The following is a 25,913-nucleotide window of genomic DNA, read 5'->3' on the forward strand; positions in this document are numbered from 1 at the left end:
CTATTAGCTCTGGGCCACAGGAGTAATAATGGTAACACCCTATTGATTTGCAATCCCCTCTTGGGGCAGTTCTCAGTCCTCTCTCCAACTTGAAGACACAACGCAAACAAGGCAGGTAGTTCCCATTTTACAGATGAGGACGCTGAGGCTCAGAGCTATTTGGGGACCTGCCGGAAGTCACACAGCTTGCGAGTGGCAGAACAGGGCCAGGGCAGGGTTTTCTGCCCCGAGAGGGACCGATGCCTCTTGGTCATGCTCTGGAATGTCCCTCTGTGCTCTGGGGCCTCCAGATCATTTTTATTGGGTGTGTGGCCCCAGAGCCAGCTCTCAGGTTGCTTCGATGCCCCCTGGAGTGTCCCTCAGCCCAACAGGCACGGGGGAGCTCAAGCAGCAACACCCCAGAAGAGGTGACATAAGAAGGGGACCGAGGCTGGGCTCTGCAGTGGGAGCCATCTCCCTAAGCGGTAAGGCAGAGGGCAGGACAGAGGGCAGCAAGCTCTCTGCACCATCCTCTGACCCGGGCCAGTGGGGCTGAGCTGCTGAGAGCTGATTCAGCATGGGCTGGAGGTCAAGGGCTCTGTCCAAGCCCTGCCAGTCGCGGCGACCTGGCTCGGATGCCTGTGCTCGCCACGATGCAGTCTTCTCAGCTGTACCACATCAGTAATGCAGCTGAGCTCAGTGAGCCGATGCCCTCCAAAGGCCAGCAGGAGCATGCCTGTGGCTGAATAAGCTTGTTTACGGCTCCTTGCAGCGAGGGAGAGCACGCGCCACAGGAAGCCAGGAAGCGGAGTATGTCTCTTGGGAACAGCCTATTATGGGTGGGTGGCAGGTGACTTTAAGGAGCGTTTAAGGAACTGGGGCTTTGTTCTGGATTGGATGCTAGCATTAAGTGGAGGTGAGACTCTCATTGGGTATCTTCATAAATCTTGGGCCCTAGACCAAGGCCAAAGCTCTTGCTTAGAGCAACCCTCTAGCTGGTCAGGAAATAGCAGTCCCTCGTGTTAGCCAGGATAGAGAGATGCTGGGTCACTTTTGTGTTTTGGACAAAGTTCCTGTGTCATTGGGGCTCTGACCTGACTACCGAGGGATGTGGTCTTTGTCTTGATCACTCAGGGTCCCAGAGCAACCTTGCCTGGGTTTTTACAGTTGTTGGTGTCCGGCGGGAACACCGAGGCCTATGAGTGATAGCAGCAGGTGTCAGGGACGTTTTCCTCTTCTTCAAATACTTCTCGCACTTGGCTCCACACTGGCATCACGGGGGAAGATTTAAAAATCTCGCCGCCCCGGCCCCGCCTCATCTGAACAAGATCAGAACACCTCGAGGGCGGGATCCAGGAATCGGTATTTTAAAATTCTTCCAAGGTGACTGCGAAGTGCAGCCCCAGTCTAGCTCATGGTGTTCTTGGGATGATCAAGAGGGAAAATGTATTTGAAACTTTAGCACCAAGTAAGACTTCAACAAATATGCCCCCTCTCCTCCATCTCCTTCTCCCTCCAGGCACCGGTTTAACTGGGATGCAGTGGGACCAGGACAGTGGCATTTTTAAATCTCCTCAGGCGACACGAACACGTAGCCAGGTGTGTGGGATGCACGTGAGGAAGGATGAAGCAGCCTCTGACATCCGGAAGCTGGCCTTGCTGTGTCTGCTGGACAGCGCTGGTTTCAAAGATCAGCATCCACAAAGTCCCACTCTTTGTTCTTCTTCTTCTCGTCCACGAGAGAGCCCTCCTCCCCCTTCTCCGACCGGCACAGCTGATGTGTCGGCCCAGAGCAGGTCCAAGTTAGGAGAAACCGGACTTGGAAGGGCCTCAGAACTCGGGACTTGGGCTGTGTGGCCTTTCATAGGTTGCTCAGCCTCTCTGTGCTTAGAGCAACCCTTAGTGAGAGGGCCAGGCCCAGAGCCGGACTCCCCAGTCCAATCCTAGCTCTGTCACTTAGCAGCTACACGACTAACAAGGTCCTTAACCTCCCTGTGCCTCAGTGTCCTCATCTTTACAATGGGGGAGAGCAATAGTAGCTACTTCATAGGGTAGTAGAGGGGATTGTGTGGTCGATACAGGGAGAGGGCTCACACCCCACACGGTGGCAACGGCGGGGGCGGGCACTCGGAAGCACACGTGTGCGCACGGGCCACTGCTGTTGTTCCTAGACACGGAGGCAGCTGGTCCCCTTTTCTCTACAGGGCGGTGCTGACATGAGCAGGTAAGGGCTGCCCCCCGGGGGCAGGGGCTGGGCGGGGCGACTCCCCCCGGGGAGAAGGGGTTACCTGCTCTCACAGCTTGAGGAGCGGGACTCGGAGCTCTGGGACCGGGAGGGATAATGGTGATGACGGTGACGGTGAGATTTTCGGGGCCGGCTTCGTGATCTTGGAAGGGGTGATGGGGAGCAAGTCAGAGGGGGAGAAGGGGAGGGGAAGAGAGGGGAGGGTAAGAGGTAGGGAGAAAGGGAGAGAGAGATTTCGGTCTTGTGACACACATCATCCTCTTGCATCCAAGTCACTGTCCCTCGAAAGTTAGGCATTTCCTCCTACCTGCCCCCCACCCCGCATCTCCCCAGCTCTTCCCCTGGGCGTTCAGGGGCTCCAACCAGCCGTATGGAGCATGAGTGAGTGGCAAGGGTTCCTGTGGAGGAGCGGCCCAGGGGACTCAGACTCCCACCCTGCCGAGGCAGCCCTGACGGCGAGCACACGTGGGCAGGAGTGTCACCTCCACTAGTCACCTCTCTCCCCCTGAAAGCAGGAGTCTCAATCTCAGTCAGCTACCCTAATGTGTGACTCAGTCAGGCGAGAGCTCAAGAAAGAAGTGGATGTGCCTCCAGAATATTGGCGTGCTGCTGGATCTTCTAACTCTTCAAATGAATGTAGAAATACAGACTTTTTTCATATAAAATATTTCTATTTTAAATGGAAGCTCTTTTTTTTTTTTTTAAAGACACTGTTTAGGGGAAAAGAAAACACATTTGCAGAGTAAATGAGGCCTTTGGGCTGCCAATTTATAACCTCAGACCTGGAAAATTCAGTCCGGCTTTTTCACACGGAGTCAAAAGCCTACTTTCAGAGTTACAAACATCGCTGGCAACAAAAATTCTAACCACTTTATTACAGATTACTTCAGTTCCCCCCCTAAATGATAATAAGGACTCAGAAGTAGTAGCCGCAGAGGCAGTGGTCACTGAGGATGTACAACGAATGTCAATGGTTTGGGCCAAGGCAGGAAGCCAGTGGGAATTAGAGAGGGCTCTATCGGGAGGCAGTCTGGTCATCCCAATAAAGGACTCAGGGATTCTTGTTAATGTGATAAGCAGACCACATTCCTTCCCTGCTTAGAACCTTCCCATTGCCCTCATGTCAAATCTGCACTCTCATTTTGCACCCCAAGCACCCCGGAGGAGTCAGCCCCCACGAAGCTCTCTAGCTTCCTTGTGTGACATCTTCTGCCCTGGCTGGGTGGACTTAAGCAAGTCTGAACTGCTTGTATTCTGGCTCATCTATGTCCCAGTTCATGATGTCCTTGTGATGGTGATGATGACAGCAGCCCGTATCCAACACATACTGCCTGCCAGGCACCGTAGCCTAAGTATTTTTCTTAAATGGACCCATCTCTTCCTCTCAACAGCCTATGAAGTAGGTTCTCTTATTTCCCAGATGAAGAAACTGAGGCACCGAGTTTAAACCACTTGCTTAACCTGCAGCCTAGAATGGTTACCTCCATCCTTACCCTCAATCTAGACACTCCCTCCTGTCAGATGCCCCTGCTCACCACCAAGCCCTCTCTCCAACACCAGAGCTGCCACAGTGCCCTGGGCTCCCGGTGGTCCCCGCTGTGTTGTGACCAGTCCCATGTCTCCTGTGTCCCGCTGGGAACTGTGAGCTCCTTGAGTCCAGAAGGATATTTGGCTACTCTCTGTCCTTGGGCCCAGCCCAGGGCCTGCCATGTATTAGGGCCTTACTAAGGGATGTCGAATCCAAGGAGGCTAAATCTCTCCAGTGATCACTTGTTTAGAAGCAGCTCTGACCATGGGACTTGGCAAGAAGAACCATCCTTTATCCTAGCGGCACCTTGTTTTTCTTGCTCTTCCCTCTCCTGACTCTTGTCTTTTGGCTTGTGTAACCTAGCAATTTCTGGGACTTATCCAGCTCTTGGCACCGGGGAGGGTGGCCACGTTGCTGCCCTCAAGCAGGCAGCCTCTGCCTCAGTGATGATTCCCCCCACCCTGCCCCCTCCGCCTGTGCTCTCAGAGTCTGAGTCTATCCCCTGGCTCTGTCTATACTGCAGTCCCAGTGGACAAGTAATGCAGAGGTCTCTGAGAATATGCACTCTGTCTGCGCTTAGCGTGAATGCACACCCAATACATATGACCAATAATTGTCTTTTGACTCGAATTGAACAAGCTTGATGATCGGGAAGTTGTTCCCTGAGCTAATTCAAAGTCTACTGCTTCCTTCCTCCTGCCTCCACAGGCCCCCTGTGGGGATGGCTCAAATGTCCTCCTTTGCACTGACCTTGGATGAAGTGACCCTTCGGGCACCAAAACGGGGTGCCCTCCCTCTGCATCCCTGCCTCCTCTTTTCCCTCCCCAACAGCCAACCACCTTTCATCCTATTGCCTTTGATCCTCACTTTAGAAGCTTCTTGGCGGGAGATAAAATATTAGTTGATTGGAAAACACATGCACTAACATTTGCAGGGTATAAAGTAGGTGGGTTGTAACCACATTTACTTTTAATTTGTCTGGGAACTGAACTCCGCAGGCAGAGCTAGCTGATTTGAATTTCTACTACCAGCCATAAACCATGAACCAGCTGGGGCCCCGAGACCACGGGTAGGAGCTTCACTGCCATCAGCCAAGGCTCGGACTCACATGCACGCTCACGCCTGTGCTCACACGTGATCATGCCCCCATCACCACTCACGCACACATGGCACACCTGTGTGCACAGGGAAAAGCCACCCCGCACCCACCCTCCCTATGCGTAACACAGGTAAGTAAGCAGCGCGCACGCAGCGTGCAGAAAATCAGCACCTCCGTGCACACTGTCTGCCTTCATGCTCACCCAAGCAGGAGCCTAGAGAATGCATTCGTGTGAACACAAGTACATACCACACCCACACTACCCCCACGGCATACATTCGTACCCACGGTCACACAAATGTTTGCAGGAGGGAAAGATGTACAAAGGTCTACAAACAAGGTGCACCCTACACATAGACATCCTTCAGAAAAATATATACATGGTGCCCGCCAGGCACACAGACGTACCGCAATCACTCTCATGCTCACACAAATGCATGCACACATGCATCGTATACACGGCCTTGTGCACTCACACATACCCAGACCCACAACCGCCGTTCATCTTGGTTCTGCCTCTTCCTGCCTCTGTTCCTCTCACCCACCCCCTTCTCCCTCTCCCTGTTTATTTGGCAACTCCAACACTCCAGCTGTTACAAGGCCAGGTTCCCCTCCTCCCCCAAACTGGAGAGAATTTTCCAGGTGGTCTCTACTTACTGTTTTTTGTGCCTCTTCTCATCCCTCCTTTTGCTTTTTGGGCTGGAGGAGCTAAAGGAGAAATGGCCAATTAATTGCAAGATGCAAAATTCCAGTTACAGTTAAAAAGAAACAAGTAATTAAAATGCTTAACACACAGTGGCCACCAGATCCGGGCAGTTTGGGAACAGACGCTAATCATTTCCAAGACCAGGGCAGTCACCGATGCTGACTTTTTCACCCAGCAGGTGCAGCTACAAACAGGGACCCACACACGGACTGAGAATGGGGTGCGTCGGGGGCCACGGCAAGCTTTGGCAGCTTAATAAGAACACTGGTAAATAAAGGTGATACCTGTCATTTTTTGAGGACTTCTTATAAGTGAATACTCTGCTAAATACTTTTTGTCAGCAATCTTATTTTATTCTCCCTGCAACCTATGGGAAGAGGCACGTTTAACGCGTACTTATTTTACAGATGGGGAAACTGAGCCTCAGCTAGGCTAAGAAACTTGGCCAGGATCATATAGGGGAGCTGGGATGTGGCCCCAGACCGTGGATCCCCAGAGCCCATGCTGTTGATTGATGTTCAATCAATTTGTAAGAGAGAAGAATGGTATATGCAGGGAGATACTCTGAAGCTTCATGAAGCTTGGCAGATTCAGAAATGTTCTGCTCATGGATATTTAACTATCCGTTTTTGTTTTTTAAGTCAGAGGGCTGGGGTATGGGTCCAATGGACAGTGATGAATTGGGGTCCCAGCATTATCAGCTAGAGGCCCCAGAGGGTGAATGCTGTTTGGTAATATTGGCTTCAGAGGGTCACCAAGAATGGACGATGGGCCCCGGTCCTGGAGAGGGGGAAACCTCATCCAACTGAAATGGCACCTCGGCGTTAGCTGTGCGATTTCTCTCCATGCTTGAGACTCAGCCTGGGCCATGGAAGAGCCCAGGACCTCACTGAAAGATCCAGGTTCACGCCCCAGCTCTGCCGCTCAGTCGCTGCGTGACCTGAGGCAAGTTACCTGTCCTCTGGAAGACCTGGTTTCCTTGACCGTGAAGTGGGGCCATTGCTCAGGCTGCTGGGCTGAGGGGATGGATGACACTGGTAATCGCTCTCTACCTGTTAACTGGATAAACAGAAGGACTCTGCACTCTGACAATTGCTGCAGATTTGGCTGTTACTCAAGACACCACGGTAGGGAGTCCCGATCCCCTGTCTGACAGATCTGGGCTTGCCACCTGACTGTGTCTGTGGACACGGCTGTCACACCTCCTGCCTGAATCTCAGTTTCTTCATCTGTAAAATGGGAATAATAAACATATCCACTGTACCGGGTTATGAGGGAGATCAGCGGAGATTCAATGGGCACACACACAGAGCAGGGGCTCAGTGCAGGATCCAATTTATAGCGAAGACCCTGTCAGCGACAGCTCTATTTATGCTTACTTAGTGTTTCCAGTACAGTTGGACTTGGCTTCTGTCCCTTGGCTAGGATCTGGGGAGGCTTTGGCGGGAGCGGGGTGCTGAGGTTTCCCGACATGCCCCAATCCAGGATTTCAACGAGTGCCAAAACGAACGGACTCTGACCAGGGTAGTGAGACTTTCCAGGGAGGGGCAGGGGTAGGGGCTGGTCGAGGAGCAGCCATCTGGCCTCACCGAAGTCAAAAGCTGGCTGGGAACTCTCAGGGAAACCAACCCAAGGCCTTCATCTTGGAGGAAACTGAGGCCCAGGAAGATGAAGGGGGCGTGACCAAGAGCACACCCCAGAAGCTCCCTAAAACCTTCTTAGGAAAGCAGGAAAGAGAAGCAAGCAGCCAGAGGTGAAAAGATTCTTACCTGTGCCTTCTCTTCTTGGAGAACGACCTGATTAAAGGAATTAAAAGGAAGAGAGTGAGGGAGGGAGGGAAGGGAGCGAGGAGGAAGGAAGAAAGGGATGGAGGGAGGATGAGAAGGAGAGAAGACAATAAACATAGGTGAGCTGAGGGTTTTTTTTCCTGGGACAAATGTTATCAGTGCGTTTGTGATCATGCTACATGGAGGTCGGTTGGGACCCCCTCAGATTTCAAAGACCATATGGGAGACATTGGTTTGCATTTTGAATTTCCAGTCTAAACGACCAGTGCTTCAATCCTCACCCCAAATTGTCTGTGAGCCTGTCTCGGATGGGGGTGGATGTGGGGGATATACGGGAGTCCTCTGCCTCCTCCTCGAAACCCAGTCTCACCTTCACCTTTCTCTCCCTAGTGGTGGATTCTTCATCACCATCTTCCTCATTGTCAGGGACAACCAGCTCCCATATGTGGAACTCTCACTGTGTGCCAGGCCTTGTGCTAAGTGCCTGTCACATACAGTCCCACTCAGTCTTTACCCAAACCCTGCGAAGTTCTACTAACAACCATTTTACAGACACTGAAGCTCAGAGAAGTTAAAGTTGCCCAAGGTCACACAGCTCCGTGTAACTCCTGCGGATTCTTCAGAGTTCCATTCAGATATCCCCTCCTTGTAGCTTTTTCTGATCCCCTCAGGCTGGTCGGTGCCAACTTTCTGCTCCCACGAGCTTGGGTGAGCTCTGAGCTTAGCCTTATAGTACACACCTCTGCCTATTAACATTATCCATCTCCCTGACTAGAATGTGAGCAACTCAAGGGCAAGGGCTGGATTTTGGTCACTGCTCTGTTCCCGGGGCCCAGATTACTCATTCATGACACATATTGAGTATTCAATAAATAGATGTGAAAAATGGGATTTTTTTTTTTTTTTTTAGCCCTGAAGCCATGCTAATTGAGGGGAAAAAAAGAAAAATCTCTATGCATCCCCCACCCCTGCTCCTATCTCCAAAACAGTCAACTATCATTAACCCAATATCTCAAGAGCTTGGAGAAGCTGGGCCAGAAGGAGGGTAGTACTCAGCAGGTGCTTTGGAAAGGATCAGCAACAGTATCTCTTCCTCCTAATCTCCCATTGATGGGCCTCCTTCCCTCTCCACCTCCACCTCCTGGGCTGGCTGTGCCTGGCAGAAAAAGCCTGTTTCTAACCCTCTGGTACAGTCTCTTTTTCATGAGGAGAAACCCTTGAGTGAGAAGCCACTTGAATTCCACAATCCCGATATGGAGAAGTCCCCCAAACTGGGACCGATTGGTCAGCACAGGAAGGTGACAGGATGGCAGTCCCACTCAGGGGCAGGACACCGGGAAAGGCTTCTAACACCAAATTAACAACCTTTTGCTCATCGGCTTGCCCACATCTTGTGTTAAGCACAGACTCAGCATCAGTCGAAATGTCTGGGACAGTGGACATAGCTGGTGAAACCAAACTGAGTTGAGACCATTCTGGCAACAAGGGCTGAGATGTGACCACAGCCCTGGCTTGGAAAAAGCCACTTTGGGGGAACTTTGAACCAGGGGTGAGAAGCAGGGGGAAAACCCACATGAACCCTTACCTTTTGTTCCACTGTGACTGTCTAAGGGCAGAAGTAATCCACTGCTGATGTAGGGAGATTGGAAGATAGGGCTGAGCAAAGAGAGGACACACACCACTCTTCCCCTGTCATCCACAGCCAAACACAGCAAACAACTTATGTGCGGAATTTCACACTCCCTGCCCCCAGGGGCCCAGAGGGCTTCCTCAGTGAGGGGGGCTCAGTGGGCTCAGACCTGCGCCCCTCTACGCGTAGGCTCAGACCTACGCTCTGTCTACATGCACAGCAACCTCTCAGCTTCGCTGATGGCTTCCTATGGGAAAATTCATCCAGTGAAGACAGCTGCTGCTTTTTACAGAGGAGCTGGAAAACCTGATTTTTTCATTGCACAATTTCCCAATTATAAAATGCTGAGTTGGCCCATGGACCACAGATTTGAGTCCTCTGGTGTACATCCTTCCAGTCCTTTCTTCCCCATATACGTGTGTGTGTGTGTGTGTGTGTGTGTAGTAGGCACCTTTTGGAATGTGTGTCCAGTTCACAATGCCCCTTAACTACTGTCCCCAAGGGTGGACAATCCCAGAAGCCACATTTTACATGACCCCATCCTCAAGGACAAGTTGGTCCAACCACAGAGTTGGACCTTGGGAATTTGGAATGAGGAACAAATAAGACAGAGAGCTTCAGTGTTTTCTTGAGGCTGGGCCGGCCACACAGAGGGATGGGCACAGGGTGCAGCCGGGTCTCCCCACGTGGACCAGGGACTGTGTATCCTGCCTGGGTGCTACCAGCTCTCCACTCCTTGGTTCTAGATCCTCACTGAGGCCTGGCTGGTCCCTCAGACATTCCTGTCTCCTTATCATCAAACAAACCCCCTTCTGGCCAGAGTTAGCTTTAGGGGGCCTTGGGTCCTTGCAACCAGAGTTCCAAGTTATACAAGGAAAAGGAAATACCAACACACAGATGAGTATCTTACGTAAGTGAAATGATAAGCTTATCACCAGTGAACTTTTGGCGCCCCCCACTCTCACCCCAAACCCCCAGCCCACCTGGGGCGGACCTGTTTGCCGAGGCAGAAGAACAATACCTGTGTCGCTTATGTTTTTTGGAGCCTTTCTTCTTCTTTTTCTTGACAGGCGATGGACTATATGACGGGGACCTGCGGGGGAAGAAGACACCTTCAGTGGGAGTTCCTTAAGGACCAGGGTTGGCTTCAGAGACCCTTCTCTAGCCCCCACACAGGATCTCACACACAAGAATCATATCAATCCTGATATTATCAGTACTTGCATTTACTGATTTGCTATAATCAGATTTGCATTTTTTTTCAACATCGCCCTGTGTTTTATATGCATTATCTCACTTCATCTTTCCACACGCTTCTTAGGCAGGCAGGATGGTTACCTTCTTTTTACAGACAAAGAAAGGAGGTTCAGAGAGGTAAAGTGACTTGCCCAAAGACACACATCTAGGAAGTGGATGGGCCGAGACTCAAACCGATGACAGGGGCCTTGCTCTCAATCCCTTTATCATCCCTCCTCGTCAGGTCAAACACTTTGTGTCTGCTCTTCTCCACCACCCCCCACCCCCCAGCTATGCCCCTCCTCTCAGATACTTTAGGCCTCTCTTCTGCCTTACCCTGGCCCCCCGGTAAGATCGAGCCCCTGGAGAAGACCTCATCAGGCTGTGGTCAGCATGGTGCTATCAGGGGTTCCCCAAGAAACAGAGCCACCCGAGGACCATGATTATGACTATGATTCAAGACTGAGGTTCAAGTGACCCGAGTTCCAACCTTGACTGTACCCCCAATTCATGAAGTCACCTTGGGCCATGTCACCACCCATCTCTGGGTCTCTTATTTCCCCAGTGACAAAATACTGAGGTTGAAACAGGTGAGGATGCCAACAAGGGCCTCTCAGAGAGCAGGCTGGGTGCGAGACAATAGGGAGCAGTGGGGACCGCGGTGAACCAGAGAGCATCTGCTTCTCAGATCAGCTGAAGGTCTTGCATGGGAATGCAGCCCTGGGCTTCTGGAACACCTGCCTTTTCAACAGAGGTCACCAGAGAAACATAACTTCATGTGAAATCCCCTGGTTTTTAAATGCTGGCCACCAATTAAAAAGACAAAAGAACATCTTGTAGGCCAAACAGAACAAATCTACAGGGGGAAACGCAGGGCTGAGAACAACCTGACTCTTAGGGAACCACAACACCTGTCGCCAAGCACATCAGTGAAGCCTGACTTCCTTCTTTCAAATGTTCTGCCCACCCCTAAAATCAGGAGCTTCAAGCCACTTGCCCCAATTCCTCCCTTCACCCTACAACATAGGGTCTTCATTCACATTCCCTTCTGGGTCTTCCTTGGGCCTGTCCTCTTCGAACCAGGCTGTCGAGGTGGCAAGAACCCGGAAAACTGGAGGTGGGGCCAGAGTCATCCAGACACTACTCTCTGCTGCCCCCTGCAGGCTTCTTCAAACACAGCCTCCCAGGTTCCGTGTGATTTTCAACCTACCCCTCTGGGTCTGGAACACTGGACATGATTTTAATCTAGCGGGTGGCAGCGTGGAAGAAAATCTGGAAATATTTTTAAACTTAAAAAAATTAAAAGGAATTGTACATAGAGAAAAATCCATGGGGTACATAAGAGTCCGTCGCCGGCAAAAAATATAAAGTCCGTTTGTTATCGTTGGCATTCACCTGCTAGGCGGGAGTAGCAGAAGCAACTGAGGAGCCTGGGATCCCCGTAAATTCTGTCACCCCCTCCCTGTGCCTTTCTTTTCTCATCTCTGAAATGGGGACAATAGTGTTTGGTAAATCGTGGTCAAAGGTGAAAGACATCATGGAGATCATAATGCTTATATATAGCATAGCCCTCTACACAGAAGAAGTTCTCAAAAAAAATCAATATTCATGGTCTTGAATATGCTGATTACACTGGTCATTTACTATGTGCCAGACACTGTGACAGCTCCTTCCACATCCATTTTTCTCCATCTGATTCTCACAAAACGCCAGGAGGTAGGTACTATCACTATTTTATACAAGTGGAAACAGGCACAGAGAGGTGAAGGTACTTGCCTAAGGTCACACAGCTACTTAAGAGGCAGAGCGGGGATTCGAACCCAGGGGGAGTCACTGTTTGACTCTGAAACCCATTTGACCCCTATTTGGTCCTTTCTCCCATCTTCAAGGTTTCATGCCCCTTTAGGACGCTCACCTCCTTCTCTTCTTCCGGGTGGATTTCTTCTTTTTCTTCTTCCCCCTGGAGGAAGGTGGTGGCGTCAAGTCTTTGTCTCGGGAGGCACTGTAGGGAGCACAGAGTTGGGTATTAGAGGACCCAGCATGCCCCAAGCCCCCCAACCAGGGCTGTTGCAGGCAGGGAAGAAGGACCCAGTTCCTTGGAGGCTGAAGGACCCATGGTGAATACCTAATTACCACCTCGTGGCTGATTTGGTCATACTTCAGATTAAGTGCCTCAAATAAGGTGTTAATGCCGACCTAATGAGACAGACGCTCCCCTGTTACCCAAACACCAATTGATTATTTAAAACAGAGTTATAGAGGTTAACTGCTCCTTAATAGATTTATTATTGAATTTGCAAATGGCTCACCTTGGCAAATAAATCACTTTTTAAATAATTAATCGGCAGTTCAGCCCCCTCTTTTCCCAATACTTCATGTCCATAGTTCCTGCTGGAAATTTAATAGGAGGAGGAAGTTATTATGTTAAGTAGGAGCTGATTATTAAAAGTATACTTGCCGAGGTCTAATGTAATGAGATACATATCTTATATCGCTTTATAGAACCTCAAAAACCTCTGCTCTTCAGGAAAAATTATTTCCCATTCAATTAAATTCAAATGCTCGGGCTGCAGTTAAATGAAGTCAACTTATCTCCTTTTATAATTGGGGCAGGCTCCAGGGCTTTTTTAAAAACACTATCCCATGGCGAAAGGAGATGGGTTTGGGATAAAAAATTGCTTGGGAATTGAAACATGCCCACCCAGTTGAACTTGACTGGGAAAATGTCATATTAATAAGAATACCATTGCCATTATTAGTGATAACACCACTACCATCTATTCGCTTATTATGTGCCAAGCGTTTGACATTACCTTTATACTCACTTGTATAAAGTGAGTATATTACCTTTATACTCACAAAAACACTTGGAGGGTGGTATGATTTTTAGGGTCTCATTTTACAGGTGAAGAACATAAGGCGCAGAATCCTGAACTGGCTTGCCCATAGCTGCACAGTTAGGAAGCATCTGAGCCGGGCTTTGAGTGAAGGCCTGTGTGAGTCCCATCCTGAGGGCTTTCCCACACAGCCAACTGCCTTCCCAACCCTGGTTATGTGGACATTCTTTTGGAATTCGCCCAGCTCTTTCAAGACCATCATGCAACGCGGCCACACTGAATTCCATTCTAAGAATCTGGATCATTATGGTTAGTGGAAAAAAATCCCCAAGTGACTAGACTGTATGGGAAGGTCTCTGCATTGCCAATGAATGAAAATCATCTAGCTGTATGTAGAATATTTTTAAGGGAGTCACTTTAAGCAGGTTAAGATAAAATACCACAGGGATTAAGTACCTAGCTACTTAACTACACTCACACGTCATAAAGCATAAAGCACAGCACACACATCCAGGAAGCAAACAGGCTGCTTGTGTAAATATGGTAGACCGCATCCAAATGTCTCCAGCAACAAGTGCTCGACACAGAGTAAGAGCCTACTAAATACTTGTTGGGTGACCAAATGAGGGATGAATGGATGAAACAATTTAGCCTCTTGTTAAATTTTTTTGTTTCATATAAACACTGCCCAGGGTAACTGTTGCCAGGAATTTGAGAGGGAAAAAAAAAAATTTAAGGGAGAAATACTTAAGGAAAAAAAAAAAACCCTTAAAACTGTGTCTTATAAAATAGAGAGAGATCTCATTTTTTTCAGACAATTATTCTCACTGCTTTCTGGAATGCCAGGGTTCCCAGGGAAGCAGGCTTGGGAACCATTATCTTACACTCCTACGTGAGTGATGGAATGAAATGGAGAAAGACCTTGAATGTGGATAGATTTGAGGTCTGTGAGAAGGGGAAAATTAACCCCTTACATAGATCCCAAACACCTTTATTGAGGTAGGTCTGCATTTCCTCTACCTTTTTCTTCCCCCTGTACCTGTGTGCCTAGGTGTGCTGTCCCAGCAGGGCTGGAGGGGCCGGGATAGTGGTTAAGTAAATAGACCGCAGTTACACGAGCAGCAGGGAAATAGGCAGCCATTAAGTATGCAGTGATGACCTAGAGTTGTTCAGTACACGGTGGTCAAAAATAGAGTATGCAACAGTAAAAAATGCTGGTTCTAGAAGCTGCCACATCTGGATTTACATTCCTGCTCCATTACCTCCTAGCTCAGCGACCTCTCTGAGTATCATTTTCATCATTTAGAAGACGAGAATAAAACATGATACCTGTGTCCTAAGTTTAGTCACAAGAAATGAGGACCTCACTCATGCAACATGCCCTGGGTCTGGCACGGAGCGAGTTCACATAAATGTCCTTTTTATTATTGTAATTATGCATAGTAACACAACTACCATTTATTCACTGATTATATGCCAAGTAACTTTTATGATCACTTTTTTTTTTTTAAAGATTTTTATTTATTTATTTGACAGAGAGAGACACAGCGAGAGAGGGAACACAAGCAGGGGCAGAAGGAGAGGGGGAAGCAGGCTTCCCGCGGAGCAGGGAGCCCGATGCGGGGCGCGATCCCAGGACCCTGGAATCATGACCTGAGCCGAAGGCAGACGCTTAACGACTGAGCCACCCAGGCGCCCCTTATGATCACTTTTAACATTATTGCCATTATGGTGTTTTTTATCATGTCAGAGAGTAGGTCTTCTTCAGAATTCAGGTTCTTAACTAGACAGCCCTGTTCATGGGCCTCAGAGGTCTAGGAATCCTCAAGTGGTAGATGGAATTTGGGGAATATTCCTGGAGCATATACACTTTCCCTGGGCACAGCACTTCTAGCTTCCATGTAATTCTCAAATGGGTTTAGAATCTCTGCCCTAGGAAACCAAGAACTCTAGGACATAAGGAGAGAATCTGGGCCAGATCAGGGGTCCTCAGGCTAATCTTGATCCTACCACATACTGTCCTCAGTTTCCACATCTGTAAAATGGCTTTGACACCCTCTGATTCAACAGGGAGAGGCAGGGATTGTATCTGGGGCACGCTGCTGGCAAGGACACTAAATTCATTTCCCACCTGTCACTGAGGGGGTAGATATAAGCCCAGGGCAGCGAGAGAGTGGTGAGTTAGTTTGAGGAGTAGGAATAAAGCTTTCAACCAGCTGGTGAAGCCAGATTATAAAGATGGTGTTGTTAACAAAATCGATTCTCCAGAGGCCAAAGACAGACTAGGCTTTTTATGTGCACGGTGCAAAATTTAAAAATAGAAGTTAGGGGATAGACTGGTTTCTTCATTAGCATTAAAGTAAAATGTGTAGGTGTTCATCTAGGATTTAAGATCAGAGACCGTAGTTCAAAACTTCACTCTGCCACTTACTGGCTGCCATATTTTGGGTAAGTCATGTTACCTCTCTGAGCCTCAGTAAAATGTTGTGTCTTTAGATACCAGCACAGTGCCTGTCACTAGCAGGTGCTCAAGCAATCCTGGTTGAATATCTGAATTTAAGGAATGAATGCAAAGATCTGAGTCTCAGGAGACAGATGTAGGCTGAAGTCATGACTTGGAAATCAGTGGCTTATAGAGTCATAAAAATGGACAGGAACTAGCTCTCTCATTTAAGGCAGGGGCAACAAATTGTGGTCCCTGGGCCGAATCCAGCCTGTCTCCTATTTTTATAAATAAAGTTTTATTGAAACACATCTATGCCCATTTGTTCACATATGGACTGTGGCCGTTTTGGTGCTACAATGGCAGGATTGAGAAGCGTGGCAGAGACCATCTGGCCCTCACACCTAAAAGCTATCTGTACTCTATAGAAAAAAATTTGCTGACTTTTGATTGGATTTAAGGGTCTGAAAGAGGAACTTGCAAAAGAGAGGTGCGTGGGAAGAATGGCCAGGAAGACAAACTTCATTTCTGCATCCTCCACTTGAACTTCCTCACTGGACCAAAGAGAGGGTGGGGCAGTGTCTCACCTGCGTGCTCTGGCAGGACTGAGCTCCCGGCAGGCCTTGTCTCTCTCCCAGCTGTTGGTGCCCAAGGCCTCAGTGGCCAGATGCTGGCTCAGCTTCTCTGAGGGTCCATCCTGAGCTGGAACCAGAGGGCTGCTCGGGGGTTCTGTCCTACAGGGGAACAAATAAGGAGACAGAAACTGTTAGGATATGACAGATTCTTTTCTTTTTTTATGGGAGAGAGTGTGCACCTGAATGGGGGTGGGGAGGGGCAGGAGAGGGAGAAAGAGAATCTTATAACTCAGGGCTCCATCTCACAACCCTGAGATCATGACCTGAGCTCAAATCAAGAGCTGGATGCTGAACCAACTGAGTCACCCAGGTGCCCCAGGATAGGACAGATTCTTAACGTTAATCAAACATTCACACACCTCCTGATATTTCCACCTTTCCTTGCAGTTAGGTTGGGACAATGAGAGATTATCTTGGCCACTGGTCTCTGGGTGGGAGTGACTTCTGGCTTGAGGCAATAAGGTCTGTGTACCTTCCCCAGCTCTCTTTCCCTCTATTGCAGTGATGTTGGAGGCCACATACCCTGAAAGGTGAAGCTACTTGGTGGAGGAGAGATGCCTGAGCCGCATCAGACTTTGTATGTTAGAAATAAGCCTTAGTTGGGTTAAGCCACTGAAATTTAGGGGCTTATTTGTTACTGCGGCATTGCTGGGCCTACCCTGACTGAACCACAGGGAGGGTCTGGAAACCAGTGTTTCACTTCCTTGCTCAAAACATAAGTGGAGGCTGGAGCATGATAGGATTAGTTCCAATTCCCCTTTACCTGTTCTGTCCCATTTCCCTGCCTTATCTCTGTATGGAATGGATATCCCTGGATTCAAATGCTGTTCACCGTTTAGTAGATAGAGGACTCAGTTTCTCTGTCTTGCATCCTCACTGATTAAGATAGGGAATAACATTAGTCCTTACATTGTTGAGTTGTTATGAAAATAAAATGAGATACCATAAAGCAAACAGAAAGGCTGTTCCATTTCCCTTTACTTCCTTGTGAACCAAACCTCCACTCTGGCGTCCCTAGCAGGTGGAAGGCTACCTAGTTGGGATGCAATCCCCATGAAGGCCTGAAGTTCCCTCCTCTGCCTCTGAGAAGAGCCCCAGGCAACTCTAGGAAGTTGCCTGAGTCTCACCTCCTTCTTTGAGTCCTGGAAAGGGGTTAGGAAGTCGCCTAGGTACTCAGTCTTTGAAAACACCGTCACTCACACCTCTGAGCCCCCAAACAAGAGGAGTCAGGAGTTGGAGAGGCAAAGGTGGATTTGGCACCATCCAGCAAACTCCCCTCCCTCCTCATCCTGCCCGCAGAGTCCAGATCAAGCACTGATCAAAGACATTAGTATTTCTCTTGTACCAAGTACCTGTAGCCAGTGCACCAAGACTGGTTTTATGACTCAGGGTGAATGCAGCTGATAAGCCCCCTGCTCCTTAGGGCTGCCCAGAGAGCAGGGCCAAACCCAGTCAATATTGAGGGAAGGGCAGCCAAACACATCCACGTCTGTCAGCTGCTTATCAGGGCATCTTTAGAAGCAGAGCTGAGAGAGGCTGCAAGCCCAGGAGGGATGGAGAGTCTTGTCAGGGCTGTCCAGCCCTCCTCACTGCCACCTCTGGGCTTCCAGAACTCCAGGGTTCCCTACACCTCCTGCCCTGCTTCTCCTACTATGAGGGGTCCGTTCCCATGCCTCCAGTCTACTAATGTGTAATGCTGTCCTGACTCTTCTCAAACGACTCTGAGCTTGCCATGTCTGCCCAGCCCCCAGCAAGGCTTGCCTCTTCCCATGCTTGACCTGGCCTGGCCTAACCTGTGTTCCAGGCCAGTTCTAAGTGTGGGGCTGCAGCAAATAAGAGGGAGATGTCCTCTGTGATAATGGAGTTTACATTCTAGATGAGGAAGCAGGTATAAGCATATATGGAAGTAATAATATGACTTACTGGATGGTAATAAATTATGGAGAGAATAAGCCAGTGGAATGGGAGGGGGTGACTGTTCTTTTGTTCAGGGTATCAGGCAGGCCACTCTGAGGGTGTCATGGAATGGAGGCTTAAAGGATTAGGGACTAACCTTGCAGTTTGTGGTGGTTCTAAAATGTGTTCACAGATTCTTTGACAGCTCTGCCATCAAAAGATGAAACCCAATTTCCCTCCCCTTGAATACTGGCTGGGCTTAGTGATTCACTTTTAATGACCAGAAGGTAGTAGAAGCGATAATGTGTGATTTCCAAGACTAGGTCACAGAGGCAGCTTCTGCCTCGCTCCCTTTGGATTGATCACTTGAGGGAAGCTGCCGGCATAGTGTGAGGACACTCAGGCAGCCCTGTGGAGAAGCCCTTGTGAAGAACAGCTGAGGCTTCCTGCCAAAAGCCAAGCACCCACCAGCCACGTGGGCACGCCACCTTGGAATTGGATCCTCGAGCCCCAGTCAAGCCTCAGATGACACTGCGGCCCTGGCTGACATCGGACTGCAGTCCCATGTGAGATGGTCAGCCAGAGTCGTCCAGCCAAATTCTTGACTCGCAGAAACTGTGTGACATTGTTTGTTGCTGTTCTAAGCCACAAAGATGTGGCGGGATAATTTGCGGCCCGGTAACAGACAAGTTCTACACAGGTCATCTGCGGGAAGTGGGAAATGCACTCTAGGCAGAAGGAATGGCAGGTTCTTTATATACATGTAAAGAATGGCAAGCAGGGCTAGAGTGAACAGAGGGGAGACCAGAGATTGGGTCTTGTAGGTCATGAGACTCTGTGGCTGAGATGGAATGCCTTTTGAACAGGGGAGTGACCTGGTCCGGCTTAATTTTACAAGGATCGCTCACCAGTTGCTGAAGACACTGGACAGAGGGAGGAGCAACAGAGATGGGGAGACTAAGGCAACTGTCCAGGCTCTGATCAGTGGGTCAGGGATGAAGGTGATGAGATGTGGTCAGGTTCTGAGACTTGAAAGCAGAACTCACATCATTTGCTGCTGGTTAAACATGGGATGGGAGAGAATAAGGGAAAGGGAGGGGTCAGGGACGATTCCAGGGTTTTGAGCCCGAGCAACAGGCAGGACAGAGTCCCCACTGATGAGGTGGAGGTGCTGATGTTGGGAGCAGACTTCTGGGGCGATCTAAGCCCTGTTCTAGGATATGAGTCCCCTTGCTACTATGACTACAGCTCCAAATAGGCACTATGGACGTCTGATTGTCTTCTCTCACACGAGACTATGAGCTCCCTGGGAGGGGGACCGTGTCTCACCGCCCCAGGGCCCGCCGCGTGGTAAACACTCAACATTTGCTCAGTGAATAAATGAAAGAGCACATGCATTGGCTAAAGAGAACAGGCATTTGTTTCAAAAAGTTAGAAAGGGCTTTTGAGATGGCCTGAGCGAATCCCTCCATGTTACAGTTGGTGGAGATAAACCAGCCGCTGCCTCGGTCAACTCAGACAGCTCAGTCAATGCATTTTCTACTCTACCCCGTATTTCTCTTAGAAAAGTGATCAGTGAACTTATCAATGTATGAGTGTATTGCCCAGGAGGGCCTTAAGCTGGACGCACACAAGAACGGAATTTTGGACTCTGGGGCATTATAGGAAACCATTACACAAATCTGTATCAGAGACAAGCCCCAGATAGGAAAAAAAACAAAAAACCAAAAAAACAACAAACTGATGCGAGCAATTTGGCAGAGAATTAATCCATGATGAGTATAAGTGCTGGCATTGTGTGGAAGGTCTCAGTGACTTCCGCTAACGGGGGGAGGAGGCGTGGGTTATCTGCAGTGCAGGGACAGATGGGGAATGCTCCTGCCAGGCACTGGGGGACAGGGCTTAGGGTGAGGATGACGCCTCATCCATCACTGCTGGCATCAGGGATGGGCAAATCATGATGGTTTGATGAGGAAAGGTACGATGGAGTTGCTGCATTTATAATCTGACACTCCCTGACATGGTGGATGGTTCTCATTTTCTTTCTTTCTTTTTTTTTTTTTTTAAGATTTTATTTATGTATTTGAGAGAGAGAGAGCACAAGCAGGCCAAGAGGCAGAGGGAGAGGGAGAAGCAGGCTCTCCGCTGAGCAGGGAGCCTAATGTGGAGCTCGATCCCAGGACTCTGAGATCATGACCTGAGCCAAAGGCAGATGCTTAACTGACTGAGCCACCCAGGCACCCCTAGTTCTTATTTTCTATAGCATTTCTGTAGCACCTTCCTTGCAGTAGGTACCCATTCTGGGATCTTGCAATAAAACAAACAAAAAACAAACAAAACCAGAATTAATTCTTCTACCTGGCAGACAGGGAGTTGTGAGGGATGGAAGAAAGGAAAACTCCACAATATCATAGAACTTTTAAGATCCTTTTTTAAGATGTTCTGACACGTTGCTTCTCTGCTTTCTTAAAACTGAAAGAGACTCAGAGACCATGTAGTCCCAGGTTTCTAAAACCTTGCACACCTTCAGAGGCTCCCAAGAAGCTGGTAAAAATGCAGACGTCTCAGTCCCATCCCAGCCATAATAAATACAAGTCTCAAAGGGGTGAAGCCAGGAAATATGCATCTTAAAGAAACATCCCTGGTAATCTCGCCTCCTCTGGATTAAGAGGAAGTCCTAACCGATTACCAGAACTAAAAGGCTCTGCCTGACCTGGCTTCTGCTCCCACTCTAGACCCCATCTGCTATCCTCCTCTCTGTCCCTTACTCTGCTCGAGCCACATGGCTTCCTGGCTGTCCCTCACATGGAACAGGACCTTTGCTCAGAGCCTTTGCCCTTCTGTTCCCTCCACCTGGCATGCTGTTCCTGCAGTTCTTCGCAAGGCCGCTTCCTTCCTTTCATCCAAATGTCAGCTCCTCAGAGAGGCCCTCTCTGACCCGCTCTTTGATTGTGCCCCTCTGTTCATCACTGCCTCCAGCACAGGAGTCTGCTCTGCCTTCCTCCAGGACATTTGTTACTATTTGAAATGACCATTTTATATGTTTATTTGCTAACCATTTGTCTTCTGGACGCCAACGTGAGCTTCATGAGAGTGGGAACTCGCCTCTTTTCTCACCACTGAATCCCCAGGGATATAGTGCCTGGCACAGTGTGCTTTTTGGCTCAATAAACATTTGTTGAATGAATGACTGGATGGATGGATGGATACATGATGACTGATCCCGTGTGGGAACCTCTCCTATGTATAAAGAAGCAGTGGTCCAAGGAGAGGGGCCCGTCGGAGGTCACCCAGCATTTCAGCGGACTCAGACCTCAGCCATGGTGCCCCCTCTTCCCCACGGCACCCCCACCCCTCTTCCTTCCCTGCCTCCCGCTCTGCATCCTTGAAGGGCTTTTAAGAAAAATTCCGTGTTTTCTCTTGGCTGAGGAGTCCCGGCAGCTGCCTCGTTTTTACCACACGGCCCTTCGATGTTGCATTAAAAAAAAAAAAGCACTTAAAAGGAGGCAAGATCTTCAGGGGACAGCTAAAACAGTGCAGTCGAGGGCCTGCACACTCCACTTCACAGGGGGAAGGAGGGGGCCGCGCTTGCTGAATTCCTCAAGGCCTTCCCACTCCGTTCCTGCTAATCAGCGACCTGGAGCTTAGATGCTGCTCTCCGTAGTCATGGCAACCAGCAGATTCCCAGCCTCTGATAAAAGTCAGGCCTGAACTTTCTACAAAACTCTCCAAGATGCGCAGCTCCCTAGCTGCTTCCCTGCTTCTTGCATCAAAGCGCCCTGCTCCCAGCCAAGTGCTCATCCGGCCCTGAGTTGGGTACAGATCCTCCTCGTGCCCCAAGCCCCAGATTTAGTTAAACACCGACTGGGGAATCAGAGACAAACAGCGGTGGAGGGGAGCAGAAAGGGACCCCCCCAGCCCTGGCGCTCCTCTGTACAGAGTGGGGAAATTAAGGCCCCAAGTGCAAGGGGACTTGGCCAAGGCCACACAATGAGTGACTCATGTCTGAGCTGTGGCTGGAACTGTGGCCTTTTGTCCCTGAGTCCAGTGCTCTTTCCATGTCACCTAATCATAGTGGCAACCAACATTTATCACGCACCTGTGCCGTGCCAGATACCAGGACCACACACCATCTCCGTTAAGCTTCCACAGAAAGCTAGGAACAGGCGTGGGCATCCCTACTGAGAACCGGGGATAGTGAAGCAGCAAGAACACTCGCTGGCCTGCCTGTTGATAGGAATCAATAGAGGAAGGGAGAGAAATCTGGAAAACACTTTGAACATGTAAGGAAGTAGTAAGTGGGAGTAGAGGGTGAATCCTGGTAATTTCATTGTGAGACAGGGACTTGCTTTATATGTTTGGAGAAGGGGCTGTATCTCAAGTTTGGCTTGAATGTTATATTCCACAAAGAGGAATGGTGTTTGCTCATTGGATTGGGGACACTTTTTGCCTCCGTCCCATCCCACTAATAGCTTCTCCTGGGTGTAGAGCACTAATCGAGTGTCTCAGCTGATGTTGATGACCCTCTGTAAGGTACACAGTTTAGCGAACTTCTCCCCATTTCACAGGTGAAGGCACTGAGACCTGGAGAGGCAAAGGGTCTTGCTTTCCATTCAAGGCTCATGCCCCAGGTTCTTGTTCTGCACTTGCATTCAGGCCTGTGAATGGTCCATCCTTGTCCCCGCACTTAGCCAGACACCTACAATCTGCCTGTTTCAGTAGAGAATGAGGGCCCACACTCTCAGCTCATGAGTCCACCAGAAAGCTCAAGGCTTATCATGGGGCGGACCCAGCCCACAGACAAGATGCATCTGGCTAATTTGTGCCTTGGTTCCTGGGGCTTCAGTCCTGGCCTGAGGTCTTGGTACCAAGTCCTTTCAAGGTTAATTAAGCTTGGTGAGGGGTCACCTAGAGAAGCTGTGACTCTTTGAGCTTTGCAGTCATGGCTAGGAAGAGTATCAGAGCTTGGGGGACTGGGGATTCCCAAGAGCCACTGAGGGAGACATCAGGGAGTTAGTAATGTTCATCCTGGTAGGAACTGAATGAGAAATGAGAAGTGTTAAGAAGCTGGCATCTCCCTCATTATTTCATTCCTTTATGCAAAGGTTGTTTGCTGAACACCTACTTGGTGTCAGATTTCAAGGACCGAAAAGTAACTAAGACTTGCTCTGCCCTCTGCCTAGAAGGGGAAGACAGATCCCTCAACTGGGAATTACAGTACGGTATAGTAATCTCAGAGGGCCATGGAACCAGAGAGAGAGCACCTAGTCCAGCCTTGGCATGTGGGCAGGTGGCCATGGAAGGCTTCCTAGAAGATGTATGGAAACTGCTCAGGAGACTGGAGTGCAAAGGACATGGCAGTGAACTTCGAGTAACTGCAGAGGAGGCGGATGTGAGCCGGATGAGACAGAGGGGTGGGAGGGTAGAAAGCAAGAGGGGAGACCGGTTTATTTCACTGAGCAAAATACCCTTGAGGTCCATCCACGTTGCCACAAACGGCAGGGTCTCCTTCTTTTTCACGACTGAATAGTATTCCATCATGTAGACATAACACATTCTCTTTATCCACTCACCCACTGATGGACACTGATGGTGCTTCCATGTCTTGGCTACTGTCAATAACACTGCAGTGGACATGGGGTGCGGGGGAAAAAGAAGCTGAGACTGGGGAGGAGGACAGGGGCTGGGTCCTTCAGGGTCAGGTGGGGGACAGACAGGTGCTTCTCACACTTTCCTGTGCACGTGAAGCCCCTGGAGATTGTGTTGGGATGGAGGGACTGACTCAGCAGGTCTGGGTTAGAGCCCGAGCTTCTGTCCTTCTAACCAATGCCCAGGGGCTGCTGCAGCTCCTGGAACCACTTTGAATAACCAGACTGTAGATTTTACAAAGGATTCGGACCCGACCCTGAGGGCTGGCCGACACAGACAAGCACAGCCCTCTAGCACACTCTCTCTTCCGGCAGGATGACAATGGTTTAGTTCAGCTCTCAGGGCTGAGAGCGTGTGAGTGTGTGAGCGTGAATATGTGTGTGCGGTAAACACTCTTGTATATCAAAAACTGTCCAGTTCCCAAGTTCAGGTCAAAGGACAAAAGAACCATATGGAGAAAAATCAGCTCAGCATTTCTTACCAGCTCAGCCAAGCAGGTCAGACCCCCAACATGCCTGGGTTGTGGACTCTCAACACTGAACACATCCATCCTCTGCCCTCCCATCAACCCCAAATTCAGCCAGTCATTTCTCCCTCCTCAGGCTGGCCTGTCGATGGCCTATTTGCCTAGGGAGAGAGGGCAAATGGTGGAGAGGGGGACTTCATTTGATTCTTGGGACTGCCTGGCAGGCAGGCTGCCCCCAACTTGGGAAATGGCCGAGTTCCAAAATGCTGTGGTTTTCTACTTGAACGCAAAAAGTAATTTGGTGATGCTGAGAAAGTGCACAGGTCCTGGGGTCCTACTGACCCGGGTTCAAGCCCTAAACCCGCCCAGCTGCATCACCACAGGCAAGAATAACATCTCTGGCTCCAGCCCAGGGCACCCTCAGGACTTTCTACCAGCTGGAATTGCAGACAGGGTTTAGATTTCTCCAAGGAGTGTGAGTGGCTGACTATATTTTCTTGCCAGGGGAGGGCCTGTGCTAGGTGAGTCCCTTTGGGCATCGTTACAGCCACTGCTGGAGGAGGTACCAGGCAAGCAAGATCTGCTGGGAACAGGACAGAAGTCTCCAGCCCAGGGTAGGAGGAGCCTTGATTCAAGAGCCAAGTAAAGACTGGTCCCAAGAAGTCCCAAGAAGCGCCACCAGGCACTTATTCAGTTATTCTTCATTCAGTCACTGATTCAAAAAATATTTACTGAGCACCTACTACGTGTAGGCCATGTTCTAGGCACTGGAGACAAAACAAAGAACAAGGCAGAAACAATCCCTATTTGGTGGAGCTTGCATTCTACTGGGATGGGCAGAGGGTAGAGGAGCAGAAAATACACATAATTAAGTGGTAAATACACAGGCTATTGGAAGATGCAGAGAAGAGAAATGGAGGATAAGGAAAACTGGGAATGCTACTGGGAGAGGGCTGGAATTTTAAATGGGGTGATCAGAGGAGGCCTCCTTGAGAAGGTTAACATCTGAGCAAGACTTGAAGGTGCTGAGGGAGGGAGCCTTGTGCCTGCCAGGGAGTAAAGCATGATAGGCAGAGGGCATGACCAATGCAAAGGCCCTGAGGTAGGAACACACTAGCTGCACTGTGGCTAGAGCTGAGTGAGTAAGCAGGACAAAATTTGGGGGGTGGGGTATCAGAGAAGTAATGAGGGATCAGATCATGGACAGGTTGGTGGACTACTACAAGAACTTGACTTTTTCTCTGAGTGAGAGGAGAAGCCAGTGGAGGGTTCCAAGAAGAGAAATGATGAGATCTGACTTAGGCTTAAAGGGTCTCTGGAGGCTTGCTGAGTCTAGTGGGCCAGGGAGCTGGGACCAATGTAGGAAGACCAGCTGGGATGGTTGCAACAACCCACCCAAGAGAAGATGGTGGCCGGGGTCCCTGTTATCATTGCTGTAGTGGGGAGAAGTGGTCAGATTCTGGACACAGACTGAAGTTGGAACCAATGGATTTTGCTCATGGATTGGCTATATGGCAGTGTGAATGAAAGGGGTCAAGGGTAACTCCAAGGTTTTGCTCTGAGCAACTGAGGGGATGGAGCTGCTGGTTACTAAGTTGGGGATGGTTGCAGGGGAAGAAGGGTGTTTGGGATGCCAACTAGACACCCATGTGGAAGTGGTAAGTAGCAGCTCAGTACCTAAGACTGGAGTTCAAAGAAGACGTTAGTGCTGGGGAAGTGCATTTGGGAGAGGTTGGCATTTAGATGGCATTTAAGGCCATGGGATCGGATCTTCTTG

General features: G+C 49.5%; 1 protein-coding gene across 2 annotated transcripts in view; it reads right to left on the reverse strand.

The window, feature by feature from the left end:
* SRRM4 (serine/arginine repetitive matrix 4) overlaps positions 1 to 25,913 on the reverse strand; it is a 151,350-nt gene that overhangs the window by 28,279 nt on the left and 97,158 nt on the right. The window contains exons 2-7 of one of the 2 annotated variants that reach the window (XM_032431504.1): positions 16,078 to 16,224; positions 12,126 to 12,212; positions 9,996 to 10,067; positions 7,327 to 7,353; positions 5,509 to 5,559; positions 2,268 to 2,366 (exon numbers count right to left, since the gene is read on the reverse strand). In XM_032431504.1, coding sequence (XP_032287395.1) covers positions 2,268 to 2,366; positions 5,509 to 5,559; positions 7,327 to 7,353; positions 9,996 to 10,067; positions 12,126 to 12,212; positions 16,078 to 16,224 — 483 coding nt within the window. The remainder of the gene's footprint in view (positions 1 to 2,267; positions 2,367 to 5,508; positions 5,560 to 7,326; positions 7,354 to 9,995; positions 10,068 to 12,125; positions 12,213 to 16,077; positions 16,225 to 25,913) is intronic. The other variant, XM_032431505.1, reaches the window with a different exon arrangement.

Source organism: Phoca vitulina, unplaced genomic scaffold, assembly GCF_004348235.1.
Source record: "Phoca vitulina isolate PV1807 unplaced genomic scaffold, GSC_HSeal_1.0 scaffold46, whole genome shotgun sequence".
Classification (NCBI taxonomy): domain Eukaryota; kingdom Metazoa; phylum Chordata; class Mammalia; order Carnivora; family Phocidae; genus Phoca; species Phoca vitulina.